Source organism: Capsaspora owczarzaki (genome assembly GCF_000151315.2).
Source record: "Capsaspora owczarzaki ATCC 30864 unplaced genomic scaffold supercont2.19, whole genome shotgun sequence".
In the NCBI taxonomy this organism is placed as follows: domain Eukaryota; class Filasterea; order Ministeriida; family Capsasporidae; genus Capsaspora; species Capsaspora owczarzaki.
In genome coordinates, this window is record NW_011887310.1 from 13,168 (window position 1) to 28,797 (window position 15,630).

The following is a 15,630-nucleotide window of genomic DNA, read 5'->3' on the forward strand; positions in this document are numbered from 1 at the left end:
AAGCGAATCCTTGGGTTGTCATTCTGAATCAGAGACATTCACGGTTCAAAGTGAGCTCCCGGCGTCAAAGCTTTGAGCAACAATCAATCGCCACATCGCATTGTTGCTCGTCAGAGGCATGTTTGTGGGTGGACGGGTTCAAGCATTCGTCCAACAATGGAGCGACAGAGACAGACAGCGAGTGTGATGGCCCGCCCGCCGTGTCTTGCCTGCCTCGTCCTTCCCCTCCAACGCGCGCACACCCCCTTCCAAGAGCGTCCACTGCTATCATTCATAGACTGTTCCCTCGAGCGAGGGGCGGAAGTCGGCGGCGGCGACACAGCATGGGTGAGTATTTTGCGTGGCTGTTCCATTGCCCATTCACGGGCCAATCGCAGCCAGGGGTCACCCCCCCCCCTCCCGCAGTTCCGCCCTCGCTCTTTGAGCAGCTCGCTGTGACAGAGACGGGGCTCATCAGAAGCGCATGGCGGTGAGGGGAGCGGGGCTGCGGGGCGAGACAGCCAGCGTGCAATGCCGCAATGCTGCAGTTCTGAGGTTCCGCCTCAGCACGCACACCTTCCTTCCTTCCCCCATTGCCGTTCATCTGCTCATTCTGCCGACTTGTTGCCACGACTGCAAATTAAGCCGAGACAATCGACAGAGAGCAGTGGAGTTGATTTTGCTACTTGTGTTTGGCTCACAGTTCGTGTGAAAGACGATGGAAAAAAAAAAAAAAAAAAAGTGATCTAGATTTTCAATTCGACGCGCAGCGTTTGTCAATGGTGATTGAGCGGTACAGAATTTGCAAAGCAATCCGACAACCACTTTCTCAGCTCAGCAAGCACTTCGTTGACGGTGTGAGCATTGTTTACTTCAAATCCACATCGGTTTTGACAACTCATACACACACACACACATGCACACAACGCGTAAAACAAAGCACATACGCCGTGAATTCAAAGCCTCAAAGCAAAATCATCCATCACCGAAATAACATCAAATCCAGAACACAAACACACGAGATGCCAAACCAATTGGCCCCGTTTTTTCAAATCTCACATTCAAACATCAGCAAAAAAACGAAAACAAATCAAACCGCACTCACACACGCACACACACAAATCTTGTCGCCAAATTACTACTCCTTCTGCTCGACACTCGACGAAGTGTTTGAAGCACCCTCCTTGCGCTCCGAGGACGACTTGTTTGGCTCTTCCCTGACCTTGGACTGGAAGACGCTGTGTTTGTTGTGGGTCTCGTAGCTGAGCGAGTGTGAGAGGTGCATAAGAATGGCTGCCAAGCTCTCGAAAATGTCGTTAAAGTCGCGAGACGAATGGTGAACGGCGGCCGAAGTCAGCCGCGAGACAAAGCTGGCAATCTGCGTCCACTGCTCTGCGTTGGCCTCTTGCACGTTGACGCGAAGAGCCTGGGTGAGCTTGCTCGAAGTGGGCTTGGTCTCTTCTTTGTTTGCCACAATGCGCATGACCTTTGGCACGAAAATAATGGCGAGCGTGACAACAAGCGCAAAGAGAGTGCCAAGGGCGGCAATCAGATAGATGGCTGTTGCGGTCGCATCCAAGGCGAGAACCAGCGGAATGATGATGCACGACACAAACGTCAAGTTGTAGATGGCAAAGCCGAGCTGCTTGGACTCGTTGAACTGGTTGGCAACATGGCGGCACATGACAGCCAAGTACACGCCGTAGAGCAATGCTGCGCCTTTGATGCCAAGGTAGACGGCAGTAAAGATGCCAAAGTGCTCCGAGGTGCAGTCGGTCGTGAATGTCACCAAGGATTGCTTGGTCTCAAAGTCCTTGTACTCGAGATCCAGCGGATTGACACCGACCCAGACAGCGTTCAAAATGATATCGTGGAAGGCAAAAATCACAATGCACTTGAGCATTTGGGCGTCGGAGAGTAGGAGACGACGCCGGGTGCGATCGTTGAAAATCTTGTGGATGCGCCAGGCCTTGGCGAGCATGGCACCGTAGATGAGATCAAACCCGAGGCCGAGCAGCCACGGGATGGTGCGGCACACCCGCGCGGCCGTGGGCGACAGCGAAGCAAGCGAGTTGCTATCAGAGCCGCTGTCAACGCCCATAATAAACACGCCAGCAAACACCAATGTGGAGGCGCCGAGCATGAACTGGAGCAGCAGCGGGCTGGAAGACCTGAGTGTCCAATGTGATCGATTGCGACGAATGAAAGCCAGACAGCCGAGTGTCGCAGCCGCAAGCATGGCCGTGACAATTTGAACGGCAATGAAGGCGCCGTCATCCACCGTTGACAGCTCCGCATCAACACAAATGGGATAGTGCACGAGAGGATTGATGGTGGCAACGTGCTCGACGGCCCCCTGGCCACAATCGGCAGTCGTGTTGAACTGGAAGACGAGCGGCGCAATTGTAGGAATGAGGCTGGCAGAGGCGTCCGTCACTTGGATGGTCAGCAGGAAAGACGTTGCAAACTTGCCAACAAAAGCCAACGAGCTGGAAGCGCCGCCGGCCGTGAAGGGGACTGGAGCATAGCCGAGCAAGGCGCCGCCGTTGCTGGGGTCGAACGTTGCAGTCAAGCGGTACGAGCTGCCAACCACGGGGAGCGCGTTGCCAAGCGCGTCAACAATGGCAATGCTCAGACCGATGGCATCGCCAGGAACGAGCGCCACCATCGAGACGTAGGGGTTGGCGACCGAACCGTTTCCGCCACTCGCAAAGTTCAAGTTGGACGAATGAGCAGTCACGTCAAGCTGACTGGGAGAGCTAAAGATGGCGGATGCGACTGCGGGCCCAGTGTTGACATTGTCTTGGTTGTTTGCAAGCACGACGCATGTTGGGCAGGTGTGGGCGGACGCCGGCACGTTGTAGTTGACGACACCGCCGTTGAGCGCGCCGGCGCGATTGTTGTCAAAGTAAGCGTTGGTCATGGCCACAGTGTCCACCACAAACACACCGCTGCCCTTGGCTGAGGCAAAGTTGTTGCGGAAGATGACATTCTTCAATGTCAGCGTCGCCAGTGCGCCCGCCGCGATACCTCCGCCATAGGTGGCCGTGTTGTCTGCAATGGTCATGTTGTACGCGTTGGACACGGTGAGCTTGGACTTTTTGTCCGAGACAAACAGGCCGCCTCCCATAAACCACGCATGGTTGCCGGCAATGACCGTCTTGGTGCCAGAGACGGTGACGACGCCGCCGTTAATGACAAAAATGGCGCCTCCGTACTGGGCCGTGTTGTTGGTAAAGACAACGTCGACAATCGTCACGACTGCGCCCGACTTGGCAACGCAGATGGCGCCACCACTCAGCGTGACGGGCGACGCGATGGTGACGAGCGGGTCGTTGGGGGTGGCAATGTTATCGCGCATGGTGCAGTTGTTGACTGTGGCAATGCCCGACGTCGAAGCTGAAATGGCTGGACCGGCCAGTGCAATGTTGGCACGGAAGGTGGAGTTTGTCACGAGCACCGAGCCGCCATTCTTGACATAGAGGGCAGCGTGGTCGCCGGCGTTGTTGCCAATAAACTCGCAGTTGGCCACCTTGTCTTGGACGCCGCCGACAAGGTTGGAGGCCGTGATGAGCACGGCAGAGCCGGACTGGACGTTTTGGTTGTACCGGAAGGAGCAATCGTGCATGACCAGCTGGACTTGAACGGTAAATACACAGGTTCCGTCCAACTGGGCAGAGTTGTACAAAAATTCTGTCGAGTAAATGTTGACAGTCGAGAGCGACAGGTACAGAGCGCCGGCGCCCAGGCTGGAGCAGTTCACGACGTGCGAGTTTCGCATCAGCAGGTTGGAGGCAGCCATATAAATGGCACCGCCATTCTCGCCCTGTGAGTTGGCCAGCGTGACGCCGTCCAGCACGACTTGCGACGAGCTGATGATAAACAAGGTGCCACCGTTGATCGCCGCGTTGCCGTCCATGGTGACGTCGGTGAAGGTCACATTGGCGAGCTCGATCTGCATGGCGCCGCCGACACTACCAGACGAGCAGTTCTTGATGAGCATGTCCGCGAACGATGCAGATACAGAGATGCCAGACACAGTGACGGCGCCAGAGTCGCTCGGGGAGTAGCAGTCACGGATGGTCATCGCCGACAGCAACGGGGAGCCAAACGAAATGTCAAACGCAGGCCCGTACAGACTGCCACACGAAAGGATGGTGTTTTCCCTGCTCTCGCCAACAATGTCCAAGTCCTTGGCATCGAGGTTGACGCCAATGTTGTCCATGCCCGTGTAGAGCCCGTCGGCCAAGCGGATGGTGTCGCCATCCAGCGCGACCGACAGCGCCTTGCGAATGGATGCAAACGGGGTGGCTTGGTCACCGGTGCCCGTCACGTCGTCTCCGTCATTCGAGGAGACAAAGCGGTCTGTGTTGGAGGGGAGGGTGGAGAAGAGATGAGCAAACAATCAAAAACAAACAACACAAACAGATCAAGCAGACAGGTCGTGAAGGACTGGGGGCAGGAGCAGGAGTTTGTGGCTTTTTTGTTGTTGTTTTGTTGTGGGGGTTTTGAGCTCGTAGTTCGGGTGTGGCGAGGTGTAAAAAGCGAATACTAATTTACAGCAAAAGGCGAAATGGGGATTGTTGTGCTGTTGTAAAGCAGGCTGCTGAGACTGCCTCACAGTGATGCTTCTTCTCCACTTTGCCCTTGCTTGGTCTGCACCATAAAAGCGCTCTGCTTTGTCGAGGAGCAGCAGCAGCGTCAAAGAGTTTGGGCTTGCTGTTGCTGTTTGTTTGTTTGTTTCAAACACTCAATCCCCACACACTCTCGTCAACTCCGACGATGACGCTGTCACTGCATCGTTACTCACCAGTGGCAACGGTACTGGCAGCCAGAAGGACGAGCGCGAGCACAATGCAGCGCCACTGAGCCATTGGATTGGTGGTTGGGTTGAGATTGCGCTTGTCGTGCTAAAAATATGGAACCGCAAAGCAGCTTGATGCGACTGACTGGGACCGCGATGGAGAATGCTGCAGCGTGGATGACGAGTTTTGTCAACGGCGACATGCCAGGTGAAGCAGCGCAGCGCACAGAGGGAACGAGGCCAAGCCAGGCGCGATGAGACGGAGGGCCGAAAGCGGGATCGGGCCATGTGAAACACAATCACAAAGAAGCGAATTTTGCAAGGTCTGTGAGTCAGAAATGCAAGAACAACAACCAGCATGGGCAGCAACTGGGACGAAGGCGGCTCACACAATCAAGGGGAAGGCGGGGGGGGGGGTTACGCTGGGAGATGTGTGATCACAGCGTGGGGCGAAACAGGTGGAGGCTGCTGTGAGGAAGGGGAGGCGCGGCAAAGTGTAAAAAACAAAAAAATAAAAAAATAAAAACAATCAAACGGAATGAAAAGTCGAATAAAAAACGAATGAATGATTTTTTTTTTAAGTTCTTTTTCATTTTTTTTTGAATGTTTTGTGTGGTTGTTGTTATTGTTGTTGTTGTTGTTGTTGTTTTGGTATTTTGTTTGTGATTCAAAGTTGCACCAGTGGAAATGTTTGCTCTGCGGTTTTTTTCTTGTTGCGCGTTAATGAAGGCCAAGCAAGCGTACGCTGGCTATTTTTTCTTGTTTGTGTAAGTCTTTCACAGCGATGGGAAAACAATACCCAAAGTTGATACATTTCATGCCAATCGAAGTACCAGTGTATTCGCACCAATGGTCCACACCTGTTGGGACTGTGACGGTCGAGACCGAGGCGGAGGAAACCCAACAACAAGGGGAGGGGCTCGCGAGATCCCGAATTGGGGGTTTTGTTTGTTGTTCGCGATCACTGTCGATCAACCAATCGATCAACCAATGGAAAGACAACCGAAACACGCAAAAATTCCGATCGCTGCTTGTGGCTCGAGTGGCTATTTTTCACAATCAACGAGCGTGTCAAATCATCACATAGCAAAGTGCAGGAATGACACATTCGCACTTGATTCGCAGCGCGTGCAGCCTGCAGTCGCCCCTTCGCCTTTCTTTCCACACCCCCCCTCTCCTCGGTGTTGTCCCAGCGTGGGGGTTTGACTACAAGTTAAAAACCCAACCTCATTCCCACGCTGCGTGCTGTCGATGAGAATGAGCTCGTTTGAGTGGTGATGGCCTGCGGTTTGGCAATGTTTTTGAACTCACAAAAAACAAGAGCGTGGGAAAACGTTCCCATCCGCCCAAAACACGCCCAGATGTTTCTTCACAATACCATTTGTGGTTCTGAGGGTTTGCCGCCATTCAAAAGGCGCCCCAAAATTCCGCAAAGCCGACTTAGTCACTTTTTTCTTTTGTTTTTGTCTTCCTTCTTTTTCCCATTCTGATCCGTCAAAATGCGATCTGCAACTCTCGTCCTCGCCGTGCTGGCGATGGGTGCCGCGCTTGCCAACGCCACCACCTTCCAACTGTCCACCAAGACTCCCTACGTTCCTGCCGACGTTTCATCCAACTATGCCGCCCCTCCGGCCGGCTGCTCGGACGAATTCACATCCATGTTCATCCGCCACGGCGCCCGTTACCCCACCTCCAACGACAACAAGAAGCAGGCCAAGCTGACCCAAGCATCCGGTGGCTCTATTTCTGCTGCTCAGCAGGCCACTATTGCCGCCAACGGTGAGCAAAGTTGCTGCAGTGTTGTTGAGACATACGGGGGTTGTTTTGTGTTTTGTATTGTTTTTATCTTCTTTTCTTTTTTTGGCGGAGGGGTACCCTGGTAGCCTTGCTTCACCACTACTCTATTTGCGCGATGATACATCTGCTGCCCTGTCGACTTGTGTGGAGGAGCATCGGTGACAAACTGTTGAGCACTTTGTCTCGCGCGTGAGAATTTCGTTCCCCTGTCCTTTGTTTTTTTTTTCCATTGCGTTTGAATTGTTATTGTTTTCTTTTATTTCTCGCACTGCGGTTTTGCACTGCCCAAACATGGAAGCACTTCCCAAACTTGGACGAATGTTTATGAACACATCGTTTTTCTGTTTTGAAATCTTGTCATCTTTTCATTATTTCGTTGTTTTCAACTGGCATTCCTCTCGCCATTGCTCACCGCGTCCTGTGCAACACTTTAGGCTTTGCGTGGCTCCAGGGCTGGGTTCCTCCGTACGACATCAGGTACCAGGGTGATCTCGTTACCGCCGGTATGACCGAGCAGTACGACATGGCCAAGCGTCTCAAGGTTTCCTTCCCGTATGTAGCCTCTACGTTTCTCGGACCATGCACCATCATGGTTTGCATTGCATTTTTTGGCTCACCTCTTGTTCTTCCTCTCCCTTCCATCTCAGGAACTCGTTCGCCAACACGCTGTACACTCCCGAGGCCTACGCGTTCGCCTCTGCCAACGTCCCGCGCGTCATCCAGAGCTCTGCCGCCTTCTCGTACGGTCTCTTTGAAGGCAGCGGCCCCATGCACGGCGGCTACATGCCCGTGCAGGTCACCACCCAGGATCCCCAGGACGACGTGACGATTGCCTTCAAGGACAACTGCCCTCTCTGGGGCTCGTCTGTGGACGGCAACGCTTCGGCCATCCTCGAGTACACTGCCTTCACCAACACAAAGCTGGCCCCTGTCATTGCCAAGATCAAGGCCAAGCTCAACTCTCCCACGGATGCCGGCTACAACCCGTCGTCGGCTGACGTCCAGGCCATGTACGCTGCCTGCTCGTCCGAGTACTCGATCAACGGCATTGCAAACCAGTGGTGCTCGCTCTTTGACGATGACGACTTTACCACCATGCAGTACTGGGATGATCTTGACAACTGGTATCTGTACGCCTACCCCACCGTCGGCTACCAGCAAGCTGCCAACCTGCTGCAAGCCATGGTCCGCGACATCACCACCCACATTGCCACCCCGTCGATGACCCGCGCGTCCGTCCGTCACGGCCACGCCGAGGGCATCATTCCGTACACCCAGCTGCTCCGCCTGTACCGCGAGTCTGCCCCGCTGACGGCCAACGCTGACGCCACCACCATCGCCAACCGCAAGTTCCACGGCGACAAGATTGTGCCGTACTCTGCCAACATTGCCATGGTCCTGTACACTTGCTCCAGCGGCGACAAGTACATCAAGCTGCTGCACAACGAGAAGGAGGTTGCCGTCCCCGACTGCGCCCACCCCGTCAACACCTTCTACTGCCCTGTTGCCGACTTCCAGGCCACCTACGCTACCGAGCTTGCTCTGAACTTTGCCACTGTCTGCCAGGTGCCCGTTGTCCCCGCTACCGTCACTGCGACCGTCACCCAGACGTCGACCCAGACCCAGACTCAAACCTTGACCTCGACCCAGACCCAGACCCAGACTCAGACTCAGACCCAGACTGAGACCGTTACCGTCACTGGCCATCACAACGCTGGTGTCACTGCTCAAGTCGGCACCGGCCTTCTTGCCATGACCCTCGTCGCTGCCTTGGTTGCCGCCGCCTTCTAAATCGGCAGTGTTTCTATGCATAGCGCTGTGGCGTCTACAGACTATCGTATGACGACACAGTGAGCTTTTACGATTTGTAATCTGCTGGATGCTTTTTGTGTTGCCTTGTAGAGCAAGGCCGGTCGTTGTGAATACAGCTTTTTCCGTGCTTTCACCCAAGGTCCGTTCAGCATTCATGTGTGTTTCATGAATCCAATGCACTACGGTAGATCACTTTCGCATCAGCACATTGTATTTTTTATACACATGTACAACCGTACAGTAACAGCATGGCAAGCAGGAAAAATCCTTTGTGCTCAGCGCGAAAAGGAAACTCCAACAGATCGCAAACAGATCGAAATGACACCAATTTTGAGCAAAAAAGCGAGCACACACACGAAAAGTCAACCACAAAAAGACTCACAAGGTACAAAAACAAGCTCCTAATCTCACACAGTAAAATAAGAGCACAATCGCAACAAAACAAAAACAAATACCCCCAAGCCAAACCAAAAGGGGTAATAGTACAACATGCAAAAACAACACTTAAACAGCAACCACAACTGCCTCAGCCGACGCCTTGTTGCTCACTTTGCTCTTCATTTCGTGTTCACTGGTGGGGCCTCCTTGGCTCTTGTGCGATCGGCTCTCGGATCCCTCATAAGCGGTGGAAAGATGCTCGAGAATAATGGCGAGGCTGTCAAAGGCATCGTTGAAGTCGGCCGCCGAGCGCTTGAGGGTTGCGGCGTTCAGCTTGGAGAGATGAGCGTTAATCTCGGCCCACTGGGTCTCAGAGGCATCGGAAACATTGACGCGCGGGATGGTCGCGTTGGACTTGCTCGAAGTGTTTTGCACGCTCGTATCGGCGCCAGAGTAGACGAGCACAATCTTTGGCACAAAAATGATGGCGATCGTCATGACCAACGCCAGCAGCGTGCCGAACGCGGCAATGAGATAGACGACCGTCGCGGAGGCCTGGATGGCCAGCACCAAGGGGATGATGATGCACGAGATAAAGGTCAAGTTGTAGATGGCAAAGCCCAGCTGCTTGGATTCGTTGAACTGATCCGCAACGTTGCGACACGCGATGGCGAGGTAGATGCCGGCAAGCAAGACGGCGCCTTTGAAGGCCAGGTAGATGGCCAAGTAAATGCCAAAGTTGTCCGAGCGGCACTGGCTGGTGACGGTCGTGCCAGAGGACGAGGACGAAAGGACGTGGTACTCGAGGCCAAGCGGATCCACACCAACCCAGACGGCATTGAGAATAATGTCGTGCATGGCGAAAATCACAATATGCTTGATCAGATTGCCATCCGTGAGCATGATGCGACGGCGCAGGCGGTTGTTGAAGATTTTGTGGATGCGCCACGCCTTGGCCAGCATGGCACCGTACACCAGGTCAAAGCCAAGACCCAGGAGCCACGGGATGGCGCGGCAAATGTTTGAAGCAACGGTCGAGAGGCTGACAAGGGAGTTGTCGTCTGATCCAGAGTCCACGCCCATCAAAAAGATGGCCGCGTAGACCAGGACGGTCGAGGCCAGCATAAACTGCAACAGCACCGGACTGGACGCGCGGATGGAGCTGTGCGAGAGATGGCGGCGCAAAATGACGAAAATGACAATGGTGCCAACGGCGCACAGGCTCGTGACGACCTGAACGGCAATGAACGCAGAGGTGGACACGGTGGACAACTCGGCGGGAACGCAAATGGGGTAGGTGAGACCATTGGACACGGTGGTCAGTTGCTGCGTCTTGTCCTCGCCGCAGTTGGAGCTCGTCGAAAAGGCAATGGTCAAGGGCGCCACAGAAGCCAGCAGCGCGCCAGACAAGTCCACGACCTGGATGGCAAGGGTAAACGGCGAGTTCAGGTAGCCCACAAAGGTGATGGACACGGACGCCGCGCCAGCGTTCAAGGTCACGGCAGAGTAGCCAACCAGCGCGCCGTTCAAGATGGGGCTCAGGGTCGCGACGACCTTGTAGTTGGTGCTGACCGACTGGATGAGGTTGCCCAACGCGTCGCGCACAGTCAAGTCGAGCTCGATGGTTGTGCCGCTCACCAGGTCGGCCGAAACGAGCGGGTTGGAAGGAGTGCCGGCGCCGCCAGCGGCAAAGTCCAAGTTGCTGGACGACACGGACAGCTGGCTCGGCGCGCTGGTGATGGCCGAAGGCGTCGGGGTGCCGCTCGTGTCGTCGACGTTGTCGGGCAAGACCACGCAGGTCGAGCAGTTTTGCGCATGATTCGCAGAATAGTAATAAACCACGCCGCCATTCATCATCGTTGCTTGGTTGTTGGAAAAGTAGCCTCGCGTCAAAATCAGCGTGCCAACCACATAGCCCGCGCTGCCCTGGTGCGCGTGGTTGTTGCGCATGATGACATTGTTCATCAGAAGCGCTCCATCGACGGCCGAGGCAAAAGCGCCGCCGTACAGGGCCGTGTTGCCCTCCATGGTAATGTTGTACGAATTGTCCATGGTGACGGAGGTTTGAACGTCTTCGACGTAAATGCCGCCGCCCATAAAGGTTGCCGTGTTGTTGGCAATCAGCGTGTTGGCGCCCGTGATGGTGACCACGGCAAAGTTAATGGCAAGGAGGGCACCGCCGAGCTGGGCAGTGTTGTTCACAATGACGCAGTTGTGCACCGTCAACAGCGCACCAGCCTTGGCCGCATTCAGCGCGCCTCCGCCGTCCGACGTGACTCCAGTCACGGACGGGGCCGTGCCGGCATAGGTGGCAACGTTGCCTCGGAGCTCGCAGTTGTCGAGCGTGACGGTGCCGTTGAAGGACACCGAGACACCAGCGCCACTGATGGCAACATTGTCAAAAAACTTGCAGTTGGTGAGGACGACGGTGCCGTTGCTCTTGACGTAGACGGCACCGTGGTCGCCGTTCGAGTGCCGGAAAAGATGGTGTTGGTCACTTGATCCGGCACGCCGTTGAGCATGGCAGAGGAGAGAATGGAAAAGCCGGCGCCAGACTGGCTGTTGTAGTTGCCCTTGATGAGACAGTCGTCCATGACAAACTGCACTTGGTTGTTGTAAAAGCAGGTGCCGTCGCCAACCGCCGAGTTGCCAAAGAACTTTGAGCTGTACACGCTCACGGTGGAGAGCGACATGTACATGACGCCGACAATCGACGCGACGCACTGGCGGACGATCGTGTTGCGAATGACAATGGTGCTGGCGTACGCCATGATGGCCGCGCCGTTCTGGCCCGTCGCATTGTAGACGGTCACATTGTTCAGGCTGACAGAGAGCGAGCTCGTCACGTACAGGACGCCGCCGTTCAGCGCCGAGGTCGAGTCAAACAGCACGTCCGTGAACGAGGCGTTGGCCAGGGCAATCTGCAGCGCGCCGCCAACCAGCGACGATCGGCACTTGCGGAACACCATGTTGGAGAAGGCCACGCTGGTCGAGCTGCCAGAGACGGTAATCGCGCCAGCAGCGCCCGACGACGCGCAGTTGGCAATGGTCATGTTGGAGATGCTGCTCGCGCCGAGCGCCACGACAAGCAGGGGTCCAGGAGTGGTCCCGCAGTCAATGACGGTGCCAGCCTTGCTCGCGCCAACGAGGTTGACCGTCTTGTACGCCAGCGACAGACCAATGTTGTCTGCGCCCGTGTACGTGCCGTCCGCCAAGAAGATTTGGTCGCCGGTCGTTGCGCAAGTGTCGATTGCCTTTCGCAGCGAGGCAAACGGCAGTCCAGCGCTCCCGGGGTTTGTGTCCAGGCCCGTTGACGGATTGACAAAGTAGTCTGTTTTCAAAGCCACATAATGTAAATTTTTGTTGATGAGACACCGATCCATTTAAGCAGCGTTATTCAGCAAGCGAACGTTTTGTTTTTATGTGGTTTTTGTTGTTGTTTAAAGTGCATTCTGTTGTTGTTGTTGTTTATCTGTGGTTTGTTTTTGTGATAATGTTTACACGAATCGAGTTCCCACATGTGGGATTCCAACAATTACTGAAACCGCAGATTTTGGCAGCCATAAATAAAACATTCCAGGTGAATAAACCGAAAATAAACAGTAAAATAAAACAAAACAATGGCAGCTGGGATTTCAAAGTTAAAAAAACCCGCAATCCGCTTTGTGTGATTGTGTGTGTGATTGTGTGTGTGTGTGTGTGTGTGTGCTTGGCAATCGTGGGTACAATCCAATCCAGCGTGGTCGACAGAGAGAGAGAAGGTCGTCGATGAAGGTGTGATGCAAAAGCGCACGAAAAAATGTCGCACTGATGAGAAAAAAAAAAAACAGCCCAACGAATAAATAATAATAAAACAACACGATGATTTTTTTTGCTTCACCCTTTTGTTCTTCCTCTCTCGCGCGCATTTCAATCACTCTCTTTCTCTCTCTCGCTCTCTCTTGTGCTCTCTTGTGCGTCGCTCTCTACAAATGCCCCCGACTCGCATCATACATCTCGACTTGAAGACAGCCGCCTCGCTCTGCAAGCGTGCGCTGGGACGGACGCTCGCTCAGGCTGTCCGACACACGAAAAGCGAATGTTGTGTTTCGCATTGCGCGGCGTCGATTCTCTTTGTTGTTTTTTTGCTGATGTTACCTGTTGCGACAGATTGCCGTGCTAATGCAACGAGAAGCAGCACTAGTGCAAGGACAGAAGAGTGGCACACGCCGCTGGCACGGCTGCGTGAAATCATTGAAGAAACAAACAAAAAGAAGAAACACAAAAAAAAAAAAAAAAGTGTGACTGAGGTGGGTGCATTTGGGCTTGGTTTTCGGGATTTGGCAGCATTGTAGATTGAGCGAAAAAAGTGAAGAGAGTAATGCTGAATGCAGTTTCGCCTACTGGATGGAATGGGACGCGTCAAACGGAATGGTTTCGATGGTATTGGTTTTCGCTGGCTGTTGCATTCGAATTATGACGCTTTTTGCCCACCCACTAAAACATCAACATGTGGTTGTGGCGGAGCTGGTCTAACGCGTCAGATTAAGGCTCTGATCACTTCGGTGGCCTGGGTTCGAATCCCAGCAACCACATTTTTTTTTTTGGTTTTGCACTTTTTTTTTTTTTTTTTTTTTTGGTCCTTCCCTCGTCAATGTTCGCCTCTTACCATGTCACTTTCATTGCACTTCGATCTACATTTCATCTTTTTTTCTGGTCTGGTCTGCTCATTGTGTGCGACTGAAGAGTGAATGAGTGTTTTGGTTTGGTTTTCTAGATCGACTTTCCGTCACGCTCGTTTCCCACGTTGACCCGATTGATCCACTTTTGTCCCTGCTGTACTTGTCGAGTGCCAATGCAGCGTTCTGCCATACTTTGTCACACACCCCTCAGTCTCAGTCTCAGTCTCAGTCGCTATTTCTTCTTCTTTCTTTGTTTCTTCTTTGTCCTACCTTCTCTAACTGCGATTCACTCTCACTCATTGTGCTGCGCGTTCCAACCCCCTCGCCCACTCGCCTCGCCCCGTCCTCCATCCCTACCAACATGCTCGAAAACCTCGTCGCTGGCTTGCTCAACAAGTACCTCGGCCAGTTCGTGCAGGGGCTGGACACCAAGCAGCTCAACCTCTCGCTCTGGAGTGGTAATCACATTTTAAACGCACAAAACTGCGCGCCCTCCCCACCCCATCGCTCCTCATCATGCGCATAGACTCATCCTGATAAGTGACTGGCTTCTTGTGTGTGCCGCTTGGTGTCTTTGTCGGCGGCGGCGGCGGCGGGAGGGTGGCAGGGGAAAGAACAAATCGCTGAACGCATTTCGACACCCACTCCAACGTCCCAGTCATTCAGATGGATCTGCGTTGCCATACAGTATTCCATTGAATTTGTCGATCATCGTGCAAATCTAAGACAATTGCATCGAATCTGCGCAAAACTCTCCAAATCTCAGATTTGATCGCAGTTTTGTTTCTGGTTTTTGTTTTGTTTTTTTGCCTCGCTCCTTGACTAATCCTAAATCCGCCAACTTTTTTGTTTGTTTGATTTTGTGGCATGATACAAGGCAACCTGGTGCTCGAAAACCTTCAAGTGCGCGAAACTGCATTCAGCGAGCTCGACCTTCCGATTTCAGTCAAAGCAGGCAAGTCCATCACTACAACGGAACTCTAGGATTGGCATTGCGCCGCAATTTCACAAAAAAAGCAAACTTGCGATCGGCTTTTGGCATTTTCGCGTTTCATCTGACGGGGGCGCGATGTCTATGTGTGTGTGGGGAAAATGGGGAGAACTTTTCGAAAAGCTGCCACCAAACGAACTTCTGCTCGGCTTGTCTCTGCGTCATCGGGGGGAAATACTCGCATTGCCATGAGAACGTTGTGCAAACATCGCTGCAAGTGTGGTTGGATTGAGGGGTTTTGGTTCCGTTGCTCACCAAACCACCAACCAACCAACCAACCATCGGAAACAGGTACCATCGGCACGCTGACACTGAAAATCCCATGGAAGAACATTACGACCGATCCCGTCGTTGTGCTGCTCGATCAAGTGCTGGTTTTGGCAACCCCGAATCTCGATCTCGATTACGACGCCAAGCTCCAAGAACGCATTGCCGAGCGATCCAAGCGCAGCAAAATTGCCGAGTACGAGTCGCTCAAGCTTCAACGCGAGGTGCGACAGCTGTTGGAGGCTCGTTTGTTTGTGTGCACTTTACTTCATGATTCACTCTCGCTCACTCATTCTCTCACACAATTCGACTTGCTAGGAGGCGGAACTTGGCGCCCAGGAAAAGTCCGATTCCTTCGCGGTCAAGATGGCGACGAAAATCATCGACAACATTCAAGTGAAAATCAGCAACATTCACGTTCGACTCGAGGGCGACAAGATCAACAATGCGGTAAGTTTGGATCGCAACGATTGGTTTGCCTTGTTTTCGGTTGTTGTTTTTTTTTTTCCCTTCTCTCATCAGGCCCCTCATATTGTGTTGCTTTTCGCAACTTTCTTTCGCTCGTAGCTTCCTTTCGCTGGCGGCTTGACCCTCGCTCGCCTAGACCTCCACTCGACGGACCAGACGTTCGAGATCAACTCTTCAAACACGTCGGGCGACTTGTTCTACAAGCTTGCCGTGCTCGACAGCCTGTCGGTCTATCTCAACACTGCAACCGACATGCTGAATGGCATGGCCGCCGCGCAACTCTTCCCTAAGCTTGCCAATCAGGTATTACAATTATTTTGCTAAGAGGCAAATAGATGTTGCGAGCGACTCATCGTTCGACGCTCAACCATTGTTCTCTTCTTTGTAGATCGCCCGTCGTGATCACGCGGCTCCCCACAACTACATTGTGGAGCCGATTTCTTTTACAGCCGAGGTAGGTTGAGTTGCTTGGC

At 53.5% G+C, this 15,630-nt stretch overlaps 4 protein-coding genes and 1 non-coding gene across 5 annotated transcripts; 3 read left to right on the plus strand and 2 right to left on the minus strand.

Moving 5' to 3' along the window:
* Positions 1-832: 832 nt before the first annotated feature.
* Positions 833-4,939, minus strand: CAOG_08242 (hypothetical protein). The gene is made up of 2 exons (XM_004342362.2): positions 4,790-4,939; positions 833-4,344 (listed from the first exon to the last, which is right to left on the minus strand). Exons 1-2 carry the CDS (start codon positions 4,851-4,853, stop codon positions 1,118-1,120), a joined length of 3,291 nt encoding a protein of 1,096 aa, XP_004342411.2. The 5' UTR covers positions 4,854-4,939; the 3' UTR covers positions 833-1,117.
* Positions 4,940-6,239: 1,300 nt separating this feature from the next.
* CAOG_08243 (hypothetical protein) lies at positions 6,240-8,519 on the plus strand. Its single transcript, XM_004342363.2, has 3 exons — positions 6,240-6,562; positions 7,015-7,132; positions 7,228-8,519. The coding sequence occupies exons 1-3, from the start codon at positions 6,283-6,285 to the stop codon at positions 8,369-8,371; spliced, it is 1,542 nt and encodes a 513-aa protein (XP_004342412.2). The 5' UTR covers positions 6,240-6,282; the 3' UTR covers positions 8,372-8,519.
* A 377-nt stretch (positions 8,520-8,896) lies between these two features.
* On the minus strand, positions 8,897-12,334 carry CAOG_08244 (hypothetical protein; the record flags this gene model as incomplete). Its single annotated transcript, XM_004342364.1, has 3 exons — positions 8,897-11,329; positions 11,449-12,101; positions 12,310-12,334. 3 exons carry the CDS (start codon positions 12,332-12,334, stop codon positions 8,897-8,899), a joined length of 3,111 nt encoding a protein of 1,036 aa, XP_004342413.1.
* Positions 12,335-13,261: 927 nt separating this feature from the next.
* Positions 13,262-13,344, plus strand: CAOG_09911. Its single transcript has one exon. It is a non-coding gene; the product is annotated as a tRNA-Leu (tRNA).
* Positions 13,345-13,792: 448 nt separating this feature from the next.
* Positions 13,793-15,611, plus strand: CAOG_08245 (hypothetical protein; the record flags this gene model as incomplete). The annotated part of the gene is made up of 6 exons (XM_004342365.2): positions 13,793-13,889; positions 14,309-14,386; positions 14,714-14,913; positions 15,008-15,139; positions 15,257-15,460; positions 15,546-15,611. Coding segments are annotated over 6 exons (777 nt in total), but the record flags the coding sequence as incomplete, so codon positions are not given.
* Positions 15,612-15,630: the final 19 nt, after the last annotated feature.